The following is a 23,103-nucleotide window of genomic DNA, read 5'->3' on the forward strand; positions in this document are numbered from 1 at the left end:
TATCGTCTTTAAGCGCTCCTTTTGTATTTCGATCGTCAAGGGGCCCCACTGGTTGTTTAGCAGGCTTTCTGCTTCTGATGTACTTAAAAAACATTTTGTTATTACCTTTGGAGTGTTTGGCTAGTCGTTCTTCAAACTCCTCTTTGGCTTTTCTTATTACACTCTTGCACTTAAGTTGGCAGTGTTTGTGCTCCTTTCTATTTGCTGATATTTCCTGATATTTCACTCTTGCGATCTGGTCACCCAATCTCGAGGTCCTGTCCAGCCCTACGATGCCATTCGGATGGCGAGAGGGAATCTTTTCCTTAGCCCAGATCTGTGTCTGCTCTCAGACATCAGCGGGCTACAAAGTGCAGCAGAGAGCAGGGAAAAGCCGCTGTCCCCGGTGCAAGGTGCTGCCCCAGCAGGCAGCGCCCCACAGGCACCCGGAGCCCGGCCAGCTGCGCGCACAAGGGCTCCTGGTGGTACATTTCTGCTCCCGCCTCCCCAGCGCAGCCGCCCCAGCCTGACCCTGCCTGGCCCCGCCAGCCGCCCCAGCCTGACCCAGCCCAGCTCTCGCGTCCCCCGCCCGGCGGCGGGGTGGTTTCCAGGCGGAACCCGCCCGCGCGGGAACTGGCGCGCTCGGCAGTGTGCGCCGCCGGTCGGCGGAGCGAGGACACCACCGGGCTCCTGCCGCCGCCTCCTCCTTCCTCCTCCTGCTGCCGGGCTGAGCGGCGGGGTCGTCGGCAGCGTGAGGCGAAGCGGTCGGCTCCGGTCTCCTCTTCATGGCAGGGAACTTCTGGCAGAGCTCGCACTAGTGAGTGGCCCCCGCCCGGCCCGGGGCTGCCTGGGGGCGCGGGGGGCTGCTGTGTGCCGGGGCTCGGGCAGGCTGGGCGCAGCTGTCCGTGTGGCCGGGGTGCCTCTGGGAGAGTTGGGCTGGGGCTAGGGGGTGCGGAGACACAACAGTGTGACCCCGGGGCTTTTAAATCCATCCAGACGCGCTTTAACCCGGTCCTTTGCCCATTCGCTTCAGTTTGCTCCTGACTCTCTCCCCCCCGCCTCTCCCCTTGTTTCCACCGCATTATTTTTTTAAAGTGAAGGCCATAGAAAACTTATTAAACTTGTGTGGAAAGATGTAAGGTGAGGGTGGGGGAGAGCTTTACTCGATTTGGACAATGCCAATAATTTATGAATAATAATTAAAATACCTGTTCGTCCCCCCCCACCCCTTCCGGTTTTTGACACATCCAAATTGTGGGCCGGAGAATGTGTTCTGAAAGACTGAATATCATTTTTTTAACAGACAAAACAAAATTAAAAAATAACATTTTCCAAGCAGTTGAGAAGGAAATCTAGAGCATGAAATTAAAACTGGTGACAGAAGGAAGAATGGTGTGATGGGAGGAAAATATCTTTTAGCAAAATCAGGGACATGACCATATAAAATAGGGTTCATAAGGGACTTATGATAGATGAATCATTGCTAATTAAAATGACTCAAATGGAAATAGTTATAAACAAAAATAAACATGTTTTAGTAGCTAGAGCATATTGGTATCTAAATATTTAAAACAGCTGTCAGTTTCTCTGGCCTAGTAGCAATTTTCATGACACCTGCAGTTTAGCCATTTCCTTTCTCTTCTGTTTTGTTCCTTGCTCACTTGGCTACCCTGATTATTATAATAATGGGGAATGTTCATGTACACACAAACTATTTACCAGTAAATCCCCAACTTTCCATCCCACTCCAGGTGAACTTTCCATATTTATACACAGGATAAGCATGCAAAACTCATGACTGGACAAGCTCAAGAAGTATGATTATATGTCAGAAGTGAAAGTGGTTCAGTTAGATTCACACAGGTTAAGCACATGTGCAAATATTTGTATGAAGCATTTGAGTAATCCCAATTGAGGTAGTCAGATTAAAAATGTTGGCAACTAATTAAAAAAGGTAATTGTAGCATCAGTCAGTGGAAGGCCAGCATTTTAAACATTTTTTTAAAGCAGTTGTATATTGGAGTTGCAGAAGAAAAGTCACAAATGCCCCAGGAATGGCAGTGTAAATACTCCCTTCATGTCTAATAATATTCTGTACCAAGGAGAGCAAGAGAGAGAGAGAGGAATTGAAAAGCCTTTTCTGGAAGGAAAGGCCCCTTGAACTAAATATGTAAGGTAGCCAAGAAGAACTGATAGAGTATCTCTTTATTATACAAGAATGAAGAATGCAGATCAGTCCAGATTTGAGTATACATAATTTTAAAAAGCATATTTGATAACAATATAGAATAAAACAGATGAATAATTGACAATTTATCAATTTTATAAACATGTTCAGCAATAGTATTAAAAGAAATCCTCTTACTTTTTGTGAGTATTTTTCTAAAAGCCTGACTTTAATGATCCTAATGAGTATTAATTTCACAAGCGTGCCTCTAGTATTGCAAGACTTGATTAAAGGGAACTGTCAGCCTTTTTGGTCCCCAAATATAATCTGCAATCTACTTGTGCTAGAGACACTACATAATGTTTGTGCATAGTTTTTAAAATTACTTTCCCCCCCGCCTAGTTTACAATGGATTTTGGATAAACAAGATTTGTTGAAGGAACGCCAAAAGGACTTGAAATTTCTGACAGAAGAAGAATATTGGAAACTGCAGATATTCTTTACTAATGGTAAAATGGTTTTAATTTTAGCTTAGCTGTTTAACCCATACTGTATTTACCATGTCTGAATTCACGTTTCAGTTGCTTAGAATATCTCATTAACATCTTATATACATTCTCTCAACCTATTTAACATGTAACTTTAAGTAATCTTTTATATATTATTCAGATTAGCTGTATTCTTAATTATAAGAGGGGTTTTATAGATAAACTAGCTGCATATGTATTTCTCAGTTATGTTATGAAATTTCAGTAGGCTTCCTCCTTATTTTCAGGAGGTTTCTGTAAAGACAAAAGGAAGGGGGCAAAAAAAGAAGTAAATTTATATGACGAAGTTTAAAAGTTAGAATGTGGAGTTATTTAGGGCTTGATCTTGTAAGGTGCTGAACACTCTGACCCTGACATTTAAGCACCAGAATAGTCCTGTTGGAGCAATGAGATACCTTTGAAAATCTGAGAAATGTAAGTGTTGCTATACTCAGCATTGCAATGCCTAAGTTTCATTTTTAGAAGTGATTTAGGGCACATCCACACTGCAGGAAAAAAAGCAAAAAGTGTAGCAGTGAGTCTCAGACCCGAGTCAACCGATTTGGGCTTGTGCTAGGGGGCTGACAATAGCAGTGTTGACGTTGCTGCTCAGATTGGAGCCTGGGCTCTGAGATCCACCCCGTCACCAAGTCAGTTGACCCAGGCTCTGAGACTTGCTGCTGCAGGGTTGTTGTTTTTTTTCCCCCCGCGTTAGTGTACCCAAAGTCACTTTTGAAAATGAAACTAGGCTCCTAAATCAGTTAGGCATTGCAATGCTTAGCACAGCAATGCCTAAATAGCTTTAAAAATACGGGCTTAAGTGCTTTGTGTCATAAGGATCAGAACATTGATTTAAGTATCTTGCAGGACAAAGCCCTAAGGGAGAAGAGACTCTTAAACTAGCACTTTGTGCAAAGTGCGATTTAAATACTCTCTCTGAACCATCCTGTAAAGTAGGTAACGTAGTAGTTTCTCAGTTGTCTGAGAGGAGAAACCGAGGCAGAAAGGTTAGTGACTTTTTTGAGGGCACTTACAGAGTTCACTCTAGTTTGCCATCCCCCACTTGTATGCTCAGGTGCATTTCTCTTTGGCATAGCTATTCTTATTTACAATTACCAAGATTAAAGTACTCTGCAAAATCTGGTCACAAATAATTAGGCTGTATTAACAGTCATATAGTACAAAATAACTGAGTGAGTACTCGTGTTTATCTAATGGATTAACTATCCTAAAGTTCCTTGAGGACAAAATAAAATAATACTCTAATTTTGTAATCCAACAAGATTTAAAAGGATACTGATAAGTTAACAATCACATATTTCCTTATTTATGTTACTCAGATTACTTTAGATTTATGAACACTAAGATATTTTAAAAATCTAACTTTTTCCATTGATGTTGCTTTTAGTTCTTCACTCCTCTTGACAAAGAAAACAACAGACTAGTTAGTTTCATTTTCTGGTGAAGATTACCAGCTGATTAAATGAATGACATAGTCACTTGTTTTGTTACATACATTTTAAGTTAGGTTTTTTTAATCAGCTCTTACCATTGTCCAAAGAAGGATGTTTGTGGCCACTCTCATCTGTAAGATTGTGGATGTTTACTAGAATTTATGCTCCCCTTGGGGTAGACTAGTTTCCTTTTCTGGTTTTCATGCACTAGCACAAAAGCTATGTTTGTGTTATAAGCTATTAAGAAAAATATTTCAACTTTAAACAGAAATGTTTTCATTTTTAAATCAAGTTTTTGAAATGGTTGTGAAAACACTTGTTAGTATTAGATTTTTGTGAAACATTGGAGCTAAACAACCTAATAATTTTCTTTAAAATACTTCATTTGAAAGCTTCCATTTATAAGGTCTCTTTAGGCACTTATCAGTTAACTTTTTTTTTTTTCCTTTTCTAAATCTCACTTGATTTCTCTTTCTGGTCACATATGGCCCAACCATTCTCTCCTGCAGAAAAACCCTATGGGAAGGGAAAATGAATATATAAAATTCTTTGTGGCTTACGGTGTGGATTTTTCTGATTCATCATCCCCGATGTGAGGACAGCAGCATGTAGTCAGATCAGGGGACACAATACTGTAATTGTGCAAATGTCCCAAGATTCATTGGGAAGCTTGTGGATATTGAGGCATTTGTGCAGCGACGTTTCATGTTGCAGCTTGGCCCCTTCCCTGGCAGCATTGCTTATTTATGTGCTTTGATGCCATTGGCAGCCTGACCTTAGCTGTGCAGCACGCGGGCTCTCTCCCTGAGGGGGTGAGGAGGTCACATGTCAGAGATAAGGACTTAGTCTTGCTTCGAGTAACGTTAACACATGACATAATTTTTTTCTCTGGAAAATCTGCTGGGTGGCCAAGGAATAAGGCTATTAAGAGTGACTTTCTCTCAGGTTCATCCCACCTCCAGCCAGCCATGCCCCCAGTACCTTCACATGACGTTTGTGTACTTGAATGTGGGGAGAGTGCTTCTGTTGTCTGTGGGAGACAGTGGACAATGGTGCATGAGCAAACTAGACAATTACAAGTGCTTATATGTTTCTAATACAGTGTAAGATTCTGGCATTTTTTAATAATTTAAACTGCTTGCTTTCCCCATCTAATATACCACTGTTTGGTATTGTACATACTTAAAATATATTATGTGTAAACTAAATGACAGAACTTGAGACCTCTGTATAAAAGACATGATACTGATATGGCATTGCCATGCTCAGACTAACAGCAGAGTGGGAAATACAGGAAAAATAACATGTAACAAAATGTAATGTTTCATTCCATCATTCTCTAATCCCTCCTCTACTCTGTATCCCAGACTGATGCATCTAATGTGCTTGGCACCGTTCCTTTGCCTGGGAGGCCAAATGAGCTACCTGCACAGCTGACACCAGGGCTGCTTCTTGGCCAACTGGCAGAGAACACTTGTGATGGAGCAGCTGACTACTTCCTCTGGTCTCCCACCTCCTTTCCCTAGACTAAACATGTCACTTCTCCAACACCTGCTGCCTCTGCCAAATCCAGTGACCATGTTTATGTTGGCAGCTTTATTCAATTTACAATGCATTTAAAAGTCATAGGTTTTAATTTAAAACATTTGAATTTAAAATATTTTAGACTGTAAAGTGGACACCCACATTTTACCCAGCGGAGGGCTGTGTAGTATGTGGTCACCTTCCAAAGGGACATGTGTAATTTGTACATAATGGAGCAAATTCTCATCCTCATCTTTAAGAAAAGGTCCAGTCCACATACACCACTGGCTGCAGCATGCATCCACTGCTATCAAAATGGCCTGCTGAAACATGGTCTCTGTGGAGCCAAACCTCTGAATTAAAAATGATGGCTGTCTGACCACACTTTAGAACACTTTCAGTTCAGTTTCTCCCAGGGGCCACATGTAGAGTGCCCAATAAATGGTACCAAATCATATTACAATGCAACTTAAATATTTTGTTCATTTTTTTTTTAAGTCATCCAGGCTTTAGGTGAACATCTTAAATTAAGACAACAAGTTATTGCCACTGCTACAGTCTACTTCAAGAGATTCTATGCCAGGTAGGACTGTTTACTATGATGGTACAAGAATAAAGCATTTGTTAGGCAGATTTTGATAGCCCTTTAAAAGTGCAATAATAAAATAAAAATACCATTTTTGTTTGTGAATGGTGTAAAGCTTTTATGTCGATAATGTTAACTTAAGCAGTTTTTACTTTTCCAAAGGAATGTGGTGCTCTTGATAGATTAATCTTTCTACGTGTGTAAAACGACATAATTTTGTTATAACATTTCAGATATTCCCTAAAAAGTATAGATCCAGTATTAATGGCTCCTACGTGTGTGTTTTTGGCATCCAAAGTAGAGGTATGATGTATTATAATTTTCTAATGTAAAAGTATATGATATATAGGGGAGATGAAACATTTAGGGTTCTTAAGGTATTTTTTGTTGTTTCCATGATTTGGGGGTTCAGACCTCTTTTTCTATGGATTTCCATATTGCTTTAGCATCAGAGAGAAAAGACCCAATAGCTGCTATTAAGTAGTACTTCATCTTTCACAATGTTGCCTGAGTTACTGACCTGTTTTCTCAACCCTAAAGGATCTTGGAGACATTGACAGAGTGTTTAGATTATATTTTAATGTAGTTATTTTTTATATCTTAAATTGTGCTGCTGTTCTGTAAAATCTCCATTTTTATGTGGTTCAGTTTTGTCTTTTATGTATAGAAACTGGTTAAATGTTTACTCTAATTTTCAAATATAACTGATATTCTACTGTGTTTTTCACTGTATATGGGAAGGGATCTCCAAAATTTACCACACTTGCTTTTTTTAAATTTCAATAGCAAATGCTGTAGCTCAGATGTTTATTTTGAGAAAAGTGTGTGTAGTTGGATGGCAAAGGATATTGGTAAGGAGGAACCAATCTTTCCAGCTGAAGCTCCCTGAGTATGGCTAGGGTCAGCAATGCCTGAGATTTGTTATAATCTGGAGGCTGTTCATGGCCCTTTGTGAAATAAAATGGTCTCAGGTCATTCTTTGATAGATGTCTGCACCACCAGAAAACATACCTGCAACTGACAGACTTGTACTGTGTCCATACAAGGGAATTTTACACACACACAAAATCTGCTGATGTTACTACTGGTTCAGCTGAACCCTTGTTAGCACTAGTGGAAGTCTTGATGTAGATGAAGCTTTGGCAGCATCCTGTGTGTATGCAGTTTCTTTTTATCATCGTGTTAATTTAATCTGCTGAAAATGGCAGACAGAAATAATAGATACACAGTTTTAATTTACACAATATTGAAAACACTGGGTGCCACCAAAGCCTTGTCTATACTTGGACTCCCACTGGTGTTAAGAGGGCAGCTGAACTGGTGTTAGCACTGGTGGGAATTGTTCTGTAAAATTACCTGATGTAAATAAGGCCCGGTCTTCTTGGCTAATACTGCCAACAATAATGCATGGAGACTGAGCTACCCTTGAAACATTAGCAGTGGCTTTCTAGAACAGGGTTTCCTCTCGAATAAGATTGAGATGTATTGGTAGTGGGATGTTGGAGCTTGCAGTATGACTGCCTATTCTGTATGGGTACTATAAATAAATTCAGTATTGTGAATCTGACATTTCTGAGTATTAAATGTTTGTTTCTATTCATTTTTTAATGAGAACAGTGGAGTAATTATTAAATGAAAAAGTAACCTCTGTCATGGTGTAGCTTTACTTAAATAATTAACTCATTCTGATCACCTAAACAGAAATTTAATAGCGGAGAAAATATTTAGTTAAAATACAATGTAAAAAAAAAAAAACTGTAGGAAGAAAGCCCAGTGCTTTTAAACTGATAAATAGTGTGATCAAATGATATTTCAGCTAGTTCAATACTAACTGAGTCACCTCATTTACCGCTCTTATTTGCTCAGGAATTTGGTGTGGTCTCAAACACAAGATTGATTTCTGCTGCTACTTCTGTATGTAAGTGTAAATGATGTATTTGTTATACTATATTAAGGAGGCTATTTTCAGGGGAGAGGAGATGTTCACTTTGTCAAGAAATATCAAATCTCATATCATTTCTTATCAAATCATGAGGGATTTTTAACCTTGCTCCATAAGGGCAATTCATTTACATCATCTGTGCTTTTAGGGGAAAAGACACCTGTTTTAAGTGTGTATGTGGAAGAAAAGGTCCTTTCTGTGTACCATTCTACACTGGTATCAGTTCTGGTGGGAACATATCAGTCAAATCACAACTGAAAATAAGGTGCCATGATGATTATCCTAAATAAATAAATCCTGAAAATCAGCTCTAGATTTCAATTCAAGCAGCAGTGTAAATCAGAAGTGTTGGGCTTTATTTGTCCTTTTTATCATGATTAGCTTTCGTAGAACTACTGCTCTGTTTGAGATTTTGTTTTCATTTTAAAAATAAAAGATCTTCAGATTAGAATCTTAAAGTTCGTAGAATCCTATATTTTGACATTTGGAAAAATACTAAGGTTGTATATGATAAGATCTTGTAAGGACTGACTTAATGGGAAAAATATTTATATAGAATTCTGAGACTAAAAATACATCAGTACTGCAGTTAGTAGTAGGTTTGCCATTTTACATTAAAATCTTATCAAGAGTGCAGATTTGTGTGATAACTTTGTGCATCAATGAGGAAAGCAGATATGTATTGGATAAAGATACAGGAGTCTAAATTTGATGTTAGTTTGCAGGAATCTTGCTTTTTTTAGAAATTCCCGTGCATCAGAATCCAAAAGAGAAATGTCCTCTGTAGTGCTTTAAAAACAGAATACTCCACTGCACTTGGGAGCACACATTGAGTGTGAGGACAATGCACAGGTGGCTTTTTCTTTAACATCACTTTTGTATGTCTGTCTTTTGCCTGTGCCTCTGTTAGCAGAGTTTCTTCAGCAGCACAGGTTCAGTTGGTTGGTAGAGGACTTTGGAGAGGAGGGGAAAAAAGAATGAGTGGAAGAAATAGGAGATACATAAAAGGAAACTAACAGAAAGGAAGACCTGCCAGTTAATTGAGGCAGTTTGGTCCTTTGCACCTTGCGCAGTGGCTAGAAGCACCGAGGAGGCACTGTACACTTCTCCTTGGGGAGAAGGCACCTTAAATTGATCTCTAGCAACCTCTTCACTCTACCCCTGCAGTTGAGTGCAGGAAGAGCTCAATGGAGAGGTGGCTCCAGCATGCTTTGAAAATCATATCTTTTCCCCACAACTCTTCCAAAAAATTGGGATTCTTTTACCCCAACTTGCTTGAAAAAGTGTGGTGAGGAGACCTTTTCTGCTCAACTTCAGAGTCAATTAAAGAGCCATGATGAAAGGACTGTCCACTGATGGTGAACTGTAGTCTTGTTTCTGTTTGACACAGAGCAGTAAAATTGACCTGCAACTGAGTCTATTCCTAAAACTTGGCTTGGTCAAGCTATAGTCTCCTCCACTTCTAATGCTGTTTTTCTTTGAGGCACTGGTATACACAGGGTTCTCTTTTTAAAATTATTATAGAATTGTATTGTTTACATTAGTTTTTGGCTTCTTTGCATTGTATGTTGTTTCTGGTGTAAATTAAAAACAAGTAAATGAAGTTGCAGTAGTTTTCTGAATAAATAGTCCACATAATCATTGAGCAGTTCATTGTTTTTAATCTATCGAACAACTCAAAATTAAAATTATTCTCTTAATTTGAAATAACTAAAATTTCCATCTAATGGTGTGATCCTGCAGACAAAATTCATATGGAAGCATATGGAATATGCATACATACCTAAGGACTTCAGGTTCAATCCTTTAGTTGTTCAGAGGGCTAGATCCTCCTCCCACTGATGTCAATGGTGTAGTGACTTCAGCCAGAATCAAGCCCTAAATTACTGTCTCTCAGTATTACAGGGAACACTGTCTACTCAGAAAATGTTAAATGTTGTCCATTGTGTCCAGAGGGGGAGCTTCTAAAATAGCTTTAAAAATGCATGATCTGACAGAATCGACAGTCTTTATTCAAATAATACTTCACCTTTCAGGAATTAAACAACTGAGTTATACAATTGAGTTAATTCTCCTCTTCCAAGTAGGATTGTTCTTTATGTATAGCAGTAGATGGTTAGCGGTCAAATAAGAGGGTTTGAGGCTCTACATACTGATGAACTAATAGAAATAAGTAAAGAAGAATATTTGATTTAATTTTGTCATGATTTTTAATACATCTATCTCTTTTTACTACAGTGAAAACTAGGTTTTCTTATGCCTTTCCGAAGGAATTTCCTTATAGGATGAATCATGTAAGTATGATATAACTCTAATAAATAAATACATAGACAAGCATGTGTGAGCAGGAATAAATTGTATGTTCTTCTTCGAGTGCTTGCTCATGTCCCTTCAACTTAAGTGTGTGTGCTTGCCACATGATCCGGTGCTGGAAGTTTTTCCCTCAACAGTATCCGGTTACTGCTGAGGGAAAAACTTCCGGCATCAGTGCATGTGGCAAGCACACACACCTAAGTTGAATGGGCATGAGCAACACATCTTGAAGAACACCAGTTATGGAAAAGGTAACTGTCTTTTCTTACAGGTGGAACAGCTCTGTATCATTAATAGGGTCCTACCAAATTCAAGGCCAGGAAAAACGCGTCACGGACCGTGAAATCTGATCTTTTGTGTGCTTTTACCCTCTACTATACAGATTTCATGGGAAAGATCAGCATTTCTCAAATTGGGGGTCCTGACCCTAAGGGGAGTTGCGGTGGGGGTCACACGGTTATTTTAGGGAAGTTGTGGTATTGCCATCCTTACTTCTGCGCTGCTTTCAGAACTGGGTGGCCAGAGAGTGGCAGCTGTTGACTAGGTGCTCAGCTCTGAAGGCGGCGCCCCCACCCCAGCAGCAGCGAAGTCAGGGTGGCAATACCATACCATGCCACCCTGACTTCTGCACTGCTGCCTTCCAAGCTGGGCAGCCAGAGTGTGGCGGCTGCTTACTGTGAGCGCAGCTCTGCAGGCAGTAGTGCAGAAGTAAGGATGGCAATACCATATCACAGCTTCTGCGCTGCTGCTGGTGGTGGCTCTGCCTTCAGAGCTGGGCTCTCACCGAACAGCTACCGCTCTCCAGCTGCCCAACTCTGAGGGCAGCGCTGCCGCCAGCAGCAATGCAGAAGTAGAGGTAGCGGTACTGCCACCCCCCCACCCACTAACCTTGCCACCGCCCCCCCCCCCCACTCCTTTTTGGGTCAGGACCCCAACGATTGCAACACTGTGAAATTTCAGATTTCAGTAGCTGAAATCATGAAATTTAATTTTTTTTAAATCCTATGACCGTGAAATTGACCAAAATGGACCATGAATTTGGTAGGACCCTAGTCATTAATTTAGTGACCTGACTTGTGCCATTCTGGCTCTGCATGAATATTTAGCTCCTTCGCCTTTTTATTTAATTCATATGGCTACCACACTGTGACTGTTTTATAAATGTAATACATTGTACTATTTTGTAACAAGAGGCAATTAAATCTCAATTTGGGGCCCAAGTGAGCAAAAATTGCACTAGGCAATCCTTTGGAAACAAGGTTTTTTTCAGGTCTTCCATGGAAAAGAAAGTCCTATTCTTTGCTAAACAATTTCTAAGCAATATAGTGTCGCTGTTATCTCAAGGTATTCACAATTAACTTTGGATTGTTTGTAGGGAATTTTTTTTTGGATAACCCACATCCATGCTTGCAGTTTCTTTATGAAAGAGTTACTTGTTGTATCACCTACTTTCCTTAAATTAGTAGAAAGAAATATTATAAAGGGAATAGAGAAATAAAGTGGGACTGAATAAAATATCAGTAATTATACAGCAGTTGGTTACCAAGTACACTGCTCCAGGGCAGGGCCGCCCAGAGGATTCCGGGGGCCCGGGGTCTTCGGCGGCGGGGGGCCCTTCCGTTCCGGGACCCGCCGCCGAAGTGGCCCGAAGACCCGCGGCAGGAGCCTCCCGCCGCCGAATTACCGCGGCGGGACCCGCGCCCGGCGCCGCCGCGGGCGCCGGGGCACTTCGGCGGCGGGTCCCGAACAGAAGGGCCCCCGCGCGAGGCCGGGCTGGTCGTCGGCGGCGGGTCCTGCTTCCCGCCCCGCCCCCTTACCCGAGTGCGTCTCCGGCGGGGCCTGAGCTCCGTCCCGCTCAGAGCCGCGTGGTGAGGGGGCGGGGCTGGGAACTCAGCCCGGAGCTCGCAGCCCCGCCCCCTCCCTACGCCGCTCTGAGCGGGGCGGGGCTCAGGCCCCGGCCCCGTTGGAGCTCCCAGCCCCGCCCCCTCACCACGCGGCTCTGAGCGGGGCGGGGCTCAGGGGCTCGGCCGGAGACTCGGCGCTTGATGCGCTGAGGCTCCAGGAGAGGGGCGGAGGCGGGAGCTTCCGCTCTTCTCTTGGGGGCCCCTGCGGAGCCCGGGGCCCGGGGCAAATTGCCCCCTTTGCCCCCCCCTCTGGGCGGCCCTGCTCCAGGGTAGATCAAAGTAATTCCAGTTCCTGGGATACTCACCAGGCCTACACATGGGAACAGTTGGCTCATGTTAAGGGTTTTTTATTTTTGTCCCCAATATTTAATCTGTAGTAAAAATCTGTCCATTTTTCTACAACTCTTATTTAGAGTTAAGAAATTTCCAAGTGTTTTGAAAGCAAGATCTTTGGTGATGCAGCCTCACAATAATGAGGGGACTGGTGCAGATTTTATTAATGTAATATATTTTTTTCAAATTTACTTCCTTTTAGCTTTTACTATTTATATTCCCATAGGCAAAGCATGTCTCCATACACTCTTGGTAACTGTGATATATATATATATATAATAAGATACTACTAAATTCTAAGCTCAATATATTTTTTTCATTTTCATTTGTATAGCTCTCCAAAAGAGCTGGCCAGCCCAATTCTATATATTAATTCTTCTTTAAATCTTGATATAGATCTCTGGGGCAATGCTGTGCTGCTATTTTAGGGTCAAACTCAAAACCACGTAAAAGTATAATATTGAACAACACTGCTATTCTGGTTCTTGTTGAGTCAGCATTCAGTTTATAGAATTGTATGACACATCAAGGTGTGGTTACATGGAACCGATACCACAGGAAACTTCAGCATACCCAATCTCTTAGTAGATACCTCTGAAATTACTTATTGGTAATGAAATATGTGATTGGAGGCTGGTAACTGACATTCCTACTCGCCACATAATTGTATTAGAAATGTTAAATGTCTTCTAGTTTAGTGTAACACAGTTAGTGCCATCATTATAGTTCATAGCCTTTCTTAATATACAGGAAAATATTGCTTGCTTTAACTGAACAAATGCAGTCTAGTTCCTTTCTTGTGGTGCTAAACCATTGTCCTGAGTCTTGAATATAAGATATCTTGTCTTGATGTCTATAATTTGACAGAATATTTTAGTAACATTTTATACTCTAATATCCTATGCATCTGTCAATATGCCCGATATCCCTTCCATTTCATTTCAGTCTTTGCTGTAACAGTAGAGAAACTAAACCTACAAAGGCGCAAGTGCCCTTAACTGTTTTTAACCTCCAGTGAAGTTGGGGGCACTCAACCCCTTGAAAGATCCAGCCCCAGGTGAACAAAGCAGCATAAGTACTGTAAATGAAATAGTCTACAGAACATATTCATATAACAGTTACATGAAAATACTTAAGTACATAGCAGTGATAGGAAAAAAAACTCTGTTCTTAGAAGTGGAGTGGTTATTAAAATGACGAGACAGTTGACTAGCTAAAGATGTTTTCTGTTGAGATATTTCTTAATTAGTTTGTAGTATTTCTATAAAAGAAATTTTGGAATTGGTGAAAGCTCTTGGGAATGACTGAGGTTTTTTGTGCAATTTGTAGTATATGGGAATGCTTATATGTGGGAAAATGTATTGGTCTGGTTACTGATTAACCCTTTACTCTCTTTCCTGTTAAGAGAAAATTGTTGCTTAATTATATTTTTAATTCTTTGCAGATATTAGAATGTGAATTCTATCTTTTAGAATTAATGGTAGGTGTCTTTCTTTCTCTTACTACCACATTAGTTTATTTTTACCTAGCAAGAATGTTCTGGATTCTGCACATACAAAATAATATGTATGGAGCTGCCATTTGTTTTTTCAACCTGAGTTTCATTGTTTGGGTTTTTATTGTCCCCTTTTCTCAATTAACTTGTGTTTTCGAATATATGGAGGTCAGCGACCCCCTGTATTTAGGTTGCCTACCATTTTGCACTGTAAAGATTCTAGTGACCATTTTTGAAAAACTTTAATACAGTACTTCCATTATGTGCAGAAGGACTCTGAAATTTAACAGGCTGAAGACCATAGGGTCAGAGATAGGGATGTTTCTTTTGTACCAAGAAATTCTGTTCAGGTTTGGCAGAGAGAAACTTTTGAGAGTCACCATTTTCCTTTCAGCTAAACTTTGGCAGCATGCCAAAATAATAACCAAATGTGAACATTCAAATTCTTACAGTGCAAATCTGAGGATAAATTCATTAATATTTGTGAAGCATTCAGATATTAGAATAATTAATGCACTAGAAAATACCACAAGGAAATTAATAATTCTGTATTCATTGCAGGGGTTGGATGGTGTCCTGTTAAGACAGGGTCACACATTCATAATTAAAATAAAAATAAATATTGAACATGTGCCTCATTCCCTGAACATTGTCCATCTTGTGCACTGAATGAGGCAGAGGTCCTGTGGAACAGTACAATCATGTAATTAAATATTTTTGATCAAATAGTATGTGATCATGTAACTAGAGACTGTAGTATGATGCAGTGCAGGAGGCCGAATTACGGTTTCAGAGGGAACCTAAAATCTGACATTTCCTAAATTTGAATGCTAATTCTACAACCTAAATAATGTTATTTTAACATAGGTTTTTAAATATGTAATTGTATACATTAGTAATGTTGCCACTACCTGTATCCAGTACTATAAAGCACTTAAATGTTCCAAATACAGGTGTGCAGTTCTTGGAATTGCCCAAATACTAAATAATTTATTTAGTGGCTACATCTTCAGAGCATCACACCAATATTTAGCTAACTTGAGTCTTTGTTAAGGTTGTTGTTGGGATTATCTTAATTTTATAGTGGAGGAAGTGAAGCGGAGGCAGGGAGATTAAGCGACTTGTCCCAGGCTGCAGAGGGAGTCAGCTCAGATAACTAGACTACACTTCGCATAGCTAGTACCAGAAAGAAGAGCCTTTTTAAATGCATGATAAGGATATAAAACATAGGTTAATTTTTGTAAATATGGAAGAACAAATAGTTGAAGGTACTGCAGCAATGAAATGTCCCAAATTCCCTGTATTTGACTTTTGGTGTTTTTGTAAAAGGAGTAATATTTCTTTTGTTGAGACAGAGGTGTTTTGAATATTGGCATCCTGTGCTGTGCTTAGGAACAGTCTCTGATCTTGATAATTAATCAGACATCAATTGCAACTGACTTTATTTACAGAAAGTTACTTTTTGTGACAATTAACATTTCCCCCCTGAAACAATGTACAGGTAATATTTAATTTCAGCGTTGTATGTAGCATATATTCACTGACACAGCCCTCCAGTGTTGCATACCTATAACTAGCTATTGTTGGGAGGCGAGGAGGGGTCTTTGTTCTTCCTTGTACAGTAACTCCTCACTTAATGTTGTAGTTATGTTCCTGAAAAATGCGACTTTAAGTGAAATGATGTTAAGTGAATCCAATTTCCCCATAAGAATTAATGTAAATGGGGGGTTATGTTCCAGGGCAGCTTCCCCTACTCTGCAAGCACCAACCTTTAGCCCGTCCACTCCACTCCTTCCCCCAAGCCCCCACCCTTGACCTGCCTCTTCTCCCCCCCACCTCCTCCACCTTTACTTCACTTGCTGCGTCCTGGCTCCTCCCCCCTCCCACCCCTCCCTTCTAAATGCCACAAGCCAGCTGATTGCCAAGTAGGGGAGGGAGGGGGGAGGCACGGCGAGTCCTCACTCCTCCCCCCTCCCTTCTGCCTGGGGCAATTAGCTGGCTTGCCGCATTCGGGAAGCGGGAGGGAGCCTGTGCGCCAAGTCCTTGCTCCTCCCCCCTCCCTCCAAAACGCCGCAAGCCAGCTGATTGCCGCTGGCAGGAGGCAGGGGGAGAAGAAGAAAGCGCTGATCCGCAGAGTCTGCCGGTGGGTGGGAGGCACTGGGGGGGAGGGGGCTGTAGGGAGGCTGCGAGCTGTGGAGAAAGCAGGCAGCCAAACAGCGTAAGAGTAGAGCATTGCACAACTTCAAATGAGTATGCTCCCTAATTGATCAGCAATGTAACAACAAAACAACGTTAAACGGGACGACTCTAAGTGAGGAGTTACTGTACACTCCAACCTTAAGAGTAAGGAAGAAAATTCAGAGCTGTGTAGACTTTTAAAACCAGTGTCAGTTATTCTGGCAAGCTTCTCATGTATGGTATTATTTAGTGACAGACTGTTTTCTGGCAGCGTTTTGAATTTTCAGTTGGGAATTATGGGTTTGTAGGCAAATAAGGTTTCAGTGTGCTGCAGATGTGGCACTTTGCCTCTCTAAGGGAAAAGAAAAGGATATTGACAGACTGGCAATCAGTCTATTTAATGGTATTTTAGGAGAGTGCTTCCCTCATTATCCCAGACTTAGGGTGTCATGATGCTAAAATGTATGAAACTGAAAGGGAAAATAAAGAAAAAAACCTGATTGTTAAATCAACATTTGTAATGCAAACTGATGACAGTGTATTTTCTATTATAATTATAATTTGATTTTTTTAAACTTGTTTCTAGGATTGCTGTTTGATAGTGTATCATCCTTATAGACCTTTGCTCCAATATGTGCAGGATATGGGCCAAGAAGACATGCTGCTACCCCTCGCATGGTAATGAAGACAAAGGTTAATACTAGTGCATCCTTTCAGTAGGAAAGCTAACTTGAAAAAATAAAAAATTTCAGAGATGGTCAAGTACAAGTTGGTTTGGCCAGGTCTAAACACAAAGTGGCAGCAATTTATTGATGTAAATGTGTCTACACAGGGATTGACAGTGGTGTAACTATTCTATTTTTAAACTGATTTTAAACTTGTGTGTAGACCAGAACTAGTAGCATAGTGCCTGCCCTGCTAAATAATGAACATTGAATAGAGATGCTCTTTCCCTGCTAATGTGAGAGCTTTTTGTTGTACCTTGTCATAGTAGAACGTCATAAGTAGTATACAGTTGATCTGTTCTTTTAGATCAGTGATTTTCAAACTTTTTAGGCTGCATACCACTTTCCAAATAATGTCGTTTACACAAAGTGCCCCCATCTGAGATAGGCAGATTCTATGTGTGGGTGGGTGGGTCACGGGCAGAAATCTGGAATGGCACTCCATTTAGCAATAGCTTCTAGAGGATTTCCAACTGAGGTGTGTGTGCCCCCGCCCCCCCACGGAGGCCTGGAGGAACATTCAGGGGGGTGAGTAAGGATGCCAGGTGGCTTGGACCTGCCTTGCGTGGTGGGGCTTGGGGAGGGAATGCCACCTCCACCCCTGACTCACCTCAGCAGGCCACCCACCTGTCTGGGTTGGGGGGGAGGTGCAACTAAAAATGGTAACTCAAAGGCGGGGCTCAATGCCTTGCACCCTCCCCCGGCCCCGACCCAGACAGGCTGGGTGGCCGGTGGAGGTGGCACTCCCTGCTCAAGCCCATCCATGAGGCGCTGGCCCAAGTTGCCTGGTGTTGCCACTTGCCCTCCGTGAGAACTTTCCTCAGTGCCCCCCATTAGGGGTACAATCCCCATAGTTTGAAAACTTCCGTACTAAATAAAATGCATTGTCCACCATTACAGGATTTTTCCCCTGATGAGGACTTGCGTACCCCTAGAGATATGTGTATCCCAGTTTGAAAACCACTGTTTAGATTAACAAAACTTTGTTTATAAAATAAAAAAATGCAATAAAAAATGTAGCCTATGCCACTCTGGACTGTCTAGTAGAAGCCAAGAGCTCCTGAATTATAACTTAAACTCAGACATGGACTCCTTCTGTAGCTTTGAACAAGCTACTTACTCTTTTTGACCTTGTTTCCTCCTCCATAAAATGAGGATTATAATACTTCACAGGCGAGCTGTGAGGATTGGTTGATGTTGACAATTTTATGATGAATCTTCAAAATACTTTGCAAAGCAACATTTTATTAGGAAGCAAAATATACTTCTAAGTAGAGTGCTTAGAAGCAAACCATTACTATGGTCACTTGGGAATGAATCAAAAGATTCAAGATGAGAAGTGTGTGTACCTGGATAGATATCCATGATTTTCCCCACCTTTATTTCTGACTGCCTTAATGTAAAAAAAAAAAAGTCTCCTAACTTTTAAAATAAAAACGGATGGTAACTTCTGAAGTAAAATGAGAGTAAAGGTGAATAACAGAGTGTTTATCTACCATTTTTGTTTGCACAGGAGGATAGTGAATGACACATATAGAACTGATCTTTGTCTACTGTACCCTCCCTTCATGATAGCCCTAGGTAGGTAACAAGTTAAACTACTTCACTGTATCTGAATGCTTTCATCTTGCATAGTGTTCCATGAATGGGCATTTCTTAGCAAATCCACTGTATTAAAAAATGTTGATTTGTTATCCCCACCATCTCCTTCAATTAGCACATCAGATGTTATTGACCATGCAGTCATATGGCTTGAAACTCTAGCAAGAAACCAGAAAGCTTGATTCTGAGCTTAATCCTTGAAAACTATGACTTGGAAGTGTTGTAGAATAGACAGTGGTAAAGGGAGGCAGAAACACTCAGAATTATAAAGAAGGAAATAATAGTAGAAAATGTATTCTGAAAATTATTTTCATTTACAAACATCTGTTCTCGTTACAATAAACAAACTAATCTTTGTTCAGTAGACATGTCCCCACACATATTTTACTTTGCAGCTTGCCTACATGTGGCCTGTGTTGTCCAGCAGAAGGATGCAAGACAGTGGTTTGCTGAGTTGTCTGTTGATATGGAGAAGGTATTTTTTTTCTTACTTGATACATACTGACCAGAAAGATATATCATTAATATTATAAATTGATATTTTGCATCCATATCATTTAGAGCAGGGATCGGCAACCTTTGCCATGTAGCCTGCCGGGGTAAGCCCCCTGGCGGGCCGGGCTGGTTTGTTTACCTCCCGTGTCCACAGGTTCATCCGATCGCGACTCCCACTGGCCACGGGAAGCGGCGGCCAGCACATCCCTCTGCCCATGCCGCTTCCCGCAGCCCCCATTGGCCTGGAGCGGCGAACCGTGGCCAGTGGGAGCCACGATTGGCCGAACCTGCGGACACGGCAGGTAAACAAACCGGCCCAGCCCGCCACGGGGCTTATCCTGGCGGGCTACGTGCCAAAGGTTGCCGATCCCTGATTTAGATTTATACTCTCGTTAAATGATGCACACTATGCACTGTTAAAGCTAGGTAGGAGTTGGATGGGAGACATCTCGAAAAACCCTGATATTTCAGGAAGAGGACTTTGTGATTCAGTGCATAGTACTCTGTCCTCTGAGCCAATGCTCAAACACAGAGTGCTTCTGGAGTTGTCAAGAGTTCTGAGCTCTTGTTCAGTTGTGGTCATTAAATAGTCTATGGCATTTTTCACAAAATAAAGGTGTTAGCCCAAGCATTCTGGCCAAACTCCAGTGTGGGCAATTCTGCCTAATTCTTCCTGCAATACTGGTTGCTTATTCGCCATTCTTATTTTTAATATAACTGTTCTGTAGTTTCCACAGTGCTTTACACACAGCAAATCTTTCTGGATGAAAAGCACTATGACCCCAATTCATTAAAGCACTTAAGCTCATGCTTAAGAGCTTTGCTGAATCAGGCAATATGAATCACTCTTTGGGCTTGACTGCACGGCACAGTTGCAGAGTGTTGTGCATACAAGTGTAAGGTAAAATGAGTTGAACATGGCAGAGAGTACAGGGGGAAACTACTCTGTACCAATGGATGGTCTTACGTAGCTACCAAGTTACTCCTGCTATTGAACATATTTGTGTGTTTAGACTTCCCACTTCTGATACTAATGACAGCCTAGGCTTAACAGTTCACATCACCAGACTCCTTAGCTAATTGTGACTCTGATTTCAGAGATGTATGTTGCTTCCATGGTGCTCAATGCTTTATCTGAACTCAGGGTTTTTTAATTTATTTTTGTTTTACTATCTAACATTAAGTCAGTGATTGCCAATGTGAGAGCCATACATCACATGCAATCCTTGCTTAGTAAAAATACTGCACTAGAAAGTCATATTTGTAGAGGTTAGTAGGAAGAGAGGGCAGAGCTAAGACAGGCACAGAGCAAAAATAAGTGGTATGAATAAAAAGAGAATAAACTACCAATTTTTGACTTTTTTCACCTATTATAGACAGTATTTTGGCAAACAAAAGAGCTGCTCTGGGAATGTTACAGTTTATAGGACAAAATAGTTGTGCACTGTTCAGCCCCTCCCCTCCTCTGGGGTACCTAAACCAGTGGTTATCAAACCATGGTCCACGGAGCACCTGTGGTCTGCAGACCACTTGCTGGGTGATCCATGGAGAGCTGGCTGGTTATATGCTACTGCCTATCCTGGTTACCAGCTGCTAAATAGTCTTAAAAGAAGCTAAAAACACATTCCTAATATTATTTTTCCATGTAACAGGTGGGATGTTCAGTTTTTGATGGGGGGAGAAAAATAGTGGTTTGTGTAATTCTGAATGGGAGGCAAAGTGGCCCAAGAAACACTTTGTTTGCAGTATCATAGAAATGCAGGGCTGGAAGGGATCTTGAGACATCAAGTCCTGTCCTCTGTGCCTGAGGCAGGACCAAGTGAATCTAGACCATCCGTTACAAGTGTTATGACGTAATTTACCGTAAGGAAAAGCTTTAGAACCCCTGAGCTAGACCAAGATGCTCTCAGCTATCTGTGGAAATAGTTAAGATTGCTAAATTGTTGAGACTGATGCGAAAGCCACTCTGATATAGAGAAAGCATCATACTTACATTTTGGTTGGTTAGTGGCTACACATTTGTATGGGTAGTGATGAACACAGAACCACTACAGTATCTGATCTCAAATATCTTTCTAATTAGATTTTGGAAATAATCAGAGTCATTCTAAAACTGTATGAACAGTGGAAGAACTTTGATGAGAGGAAAGAAATGGCTACTATTCTTAGTAAGATGCCTAAACCGAAACCACCTCCAAACAGGTACAATAATGTCTTTAATTTTCTTTTTTCATACCACTTCATAATATTGTACAAATGTCTTAAACTAGACTCTTCCTCGTAAAACAAGCGAATATTTCATTGGGGCATAGTAAATATGTTTACAGTGCAGATCTTTCCATGATAGACTCACTCCTATTTACTAGTTTGGGAGCCCCGAAGAGGAGTTGCTTCTGGTTGAGTAGTTTTAAACATTTTTTTTAATGTTAGCTTTTCTGATTAAATTCATTTAATGAGAACATCTTCGATTCAGTTCAGCAAACATAAGGAACTTCATTTACATGAGTTCACCATAACTAGGAAGGTCTGACTGCTCAGAACTATGCATGTACAATTTTATGCAAAATTTGCTCGTGTAGATACGGTGATTGGGTGTTGTGTAAATTGACAATCTGCACATGCAAATAAAAACTAAGGTGCAAATATGTGAGCTTAATTATGGTAACTGCAGAGGTAAATTCGGTTCGCAATTGGACATAGTGTTTTTGCATGTGCAGTTTGGAAAATCAGGTCCTTCAAGTGCTGGTTGTTTTGCATGCTTTCTAGTGGAATTAATTTATGTAGACCTAGTTATCAAAACAGTGAGTTTTTAATTGCATAGAGTTGGGAGAGGCAAAAAAAATGCTCTGAATTTTGTGTCTAAAGATTCTTCATTTCAAGAGGCTTTTAGTGCTTCGTCTGCTATTGCACAACAATAGTTCTTCCTTTCTTAAAAGCTAGCAATGTAACATATACATTTTGTATCTGAAATATGTATTTCTCCCTCCAAACAGTGAAGGAGAACAGGGTCCAAATGGAAGTCAGAACTCCAGCTATAACCAGTCTTAAGACATTCCAAAGAACTTTATTATGGACCACTTTGGATCAAGACATACTAGGATCTTAATTGTGTTCGTGAAATGGACAGAAGGTTTTAATAATGTCTTTGACAAAGAACTTGAAGAATAAATGGCTTGTTTCTATCAAGCATGTTGAAAGCTTTTTCTTTAAAACTGCATGAACCCCTTTAACACTGGAACAACCGTATTAGCAAGATTTCTCAATGTAAGGCAGTCAAGTTTTGAACAGACCTTCAAAAGATTCACACATCCACTTCAGTATTAATAGCTGAATACTGTTTTGTTTGTTTGGTTTCAGAAAAATGTAGCTTGCCATTAAAGTGAAGATTATTTTTTAAACTACAGTAATGAAGCCTGTTGATTGTAACCATATTAATGACCCTGTCTTTATCATTCAGTTTGTTACTGAAGGAGGACAGTGTATAAATCTTGTCATTTACCGAGTTTATTTTATAGCTAAGGCATATTATAAAAAAACCCCTAATCTTTCAGCAACAAAAGCTGCAAAAACCTGAAAACAGGGCAGGAAAGAAATTAAGTTCCTCTTCTGGACTGAAGTGATACTGTTTTACTCAGTACATGTAGCTTGGATATTTTTCCACAAAACTTAGTAGCCCAGCCTACCAGAAAAGTGCAATATGTATAGTGGACAGTTGAAATGAACCTCAGTTTTCTTCACTATTGCAAATATTAGGAATTTTAAAGTTTATAAATTATTTGCAAGTACTATACTGTGCAATCCTCAAGTGTTTTAGAAGCACATAGCAATATTATCCAGATATCTTTTTTTGTGGATTTTTTTGGTACAAAAAGGTATACA

The 23,103-nt window shown here is 40.6% G+C and overlaps 1 protein-coding gene across 2 annotated transcripts; it reads left to right on the forward strand.

Annotated features, from left to right (window-relative positions):
• Positions 1–539: 539 nt before the first annotated feature.
• On the forward strand, positions 540–22,671 carry CCNC (cyclin C). Of its 2 annotated transcripts, XM_039532923.1 has the most exons (12): positions 540–796; positions 2,549–2,655; positions 6,150–6,234; positions 6,471–6,540; positions 8,104–8,155; positions 10,418–10,473; positions 14,174–14,209; positions 16,989–17,080; positions 18,641–18,708; positions 19,125–19,204; positions 21,308–21,426; positions 22,218–22,671. In XM_039532923.1, exons 1-12 carry the CDS (start codon positions 765–767, stop codon positions 22,270–22,272), a joined length of 852 nt encoding a protein of 283 aa, XP_039388857.1. In that variant the 5' UTR covers positions 540–764; the 3' UTR covers positions 22,273–22,671. The 2 variants fall into 2 exon arrangements, with proteins under 2 accessions (XP_039388857.1, XP_039388858.1); XM_039532924.1 differs by lacking the exon at positions 2,549–2,655.
• Positions 22,672–23,103: the final 432 nt, after the last annotated feature.

Source organism: Mauremys reevesii, linkage group 3, assembly GCF_016161935.1.
Source record: "Mauremys reevesii isolate NIE-2019 linkage group 3, ASM1616193v1, whole genome shotgun sequence".
NCBI classification, from domain to species: Eukaryota; Metazoa; Chordata; order Testudines; family Geoemydidae; genus Mauremys; species Mauremys reevesii.

Bases quoted from the DNA above. Each gene is read 5' to 3' on its own strand.
- CCNC (XM_039532923.1), top strand. From the start codon at position 765: ATGGCAGGGAACTTCTGGCAGAGCTCGCACTA. The intron at 8,156-10,417 runs GTAAGTGTAAAT...TTTTTACTACAG, and splicing joins TTCTGCTGCTACTTCTGTAT to TGAAAACTAGGTTTTCTTAT. The intron at 21,427-22,217 runs GTACAATAATGT...CCCTCCAAACAG, and splicing joins CCGAAACCACCTCCAAACAG to TGAAGGAGAACAGGGTCCAA.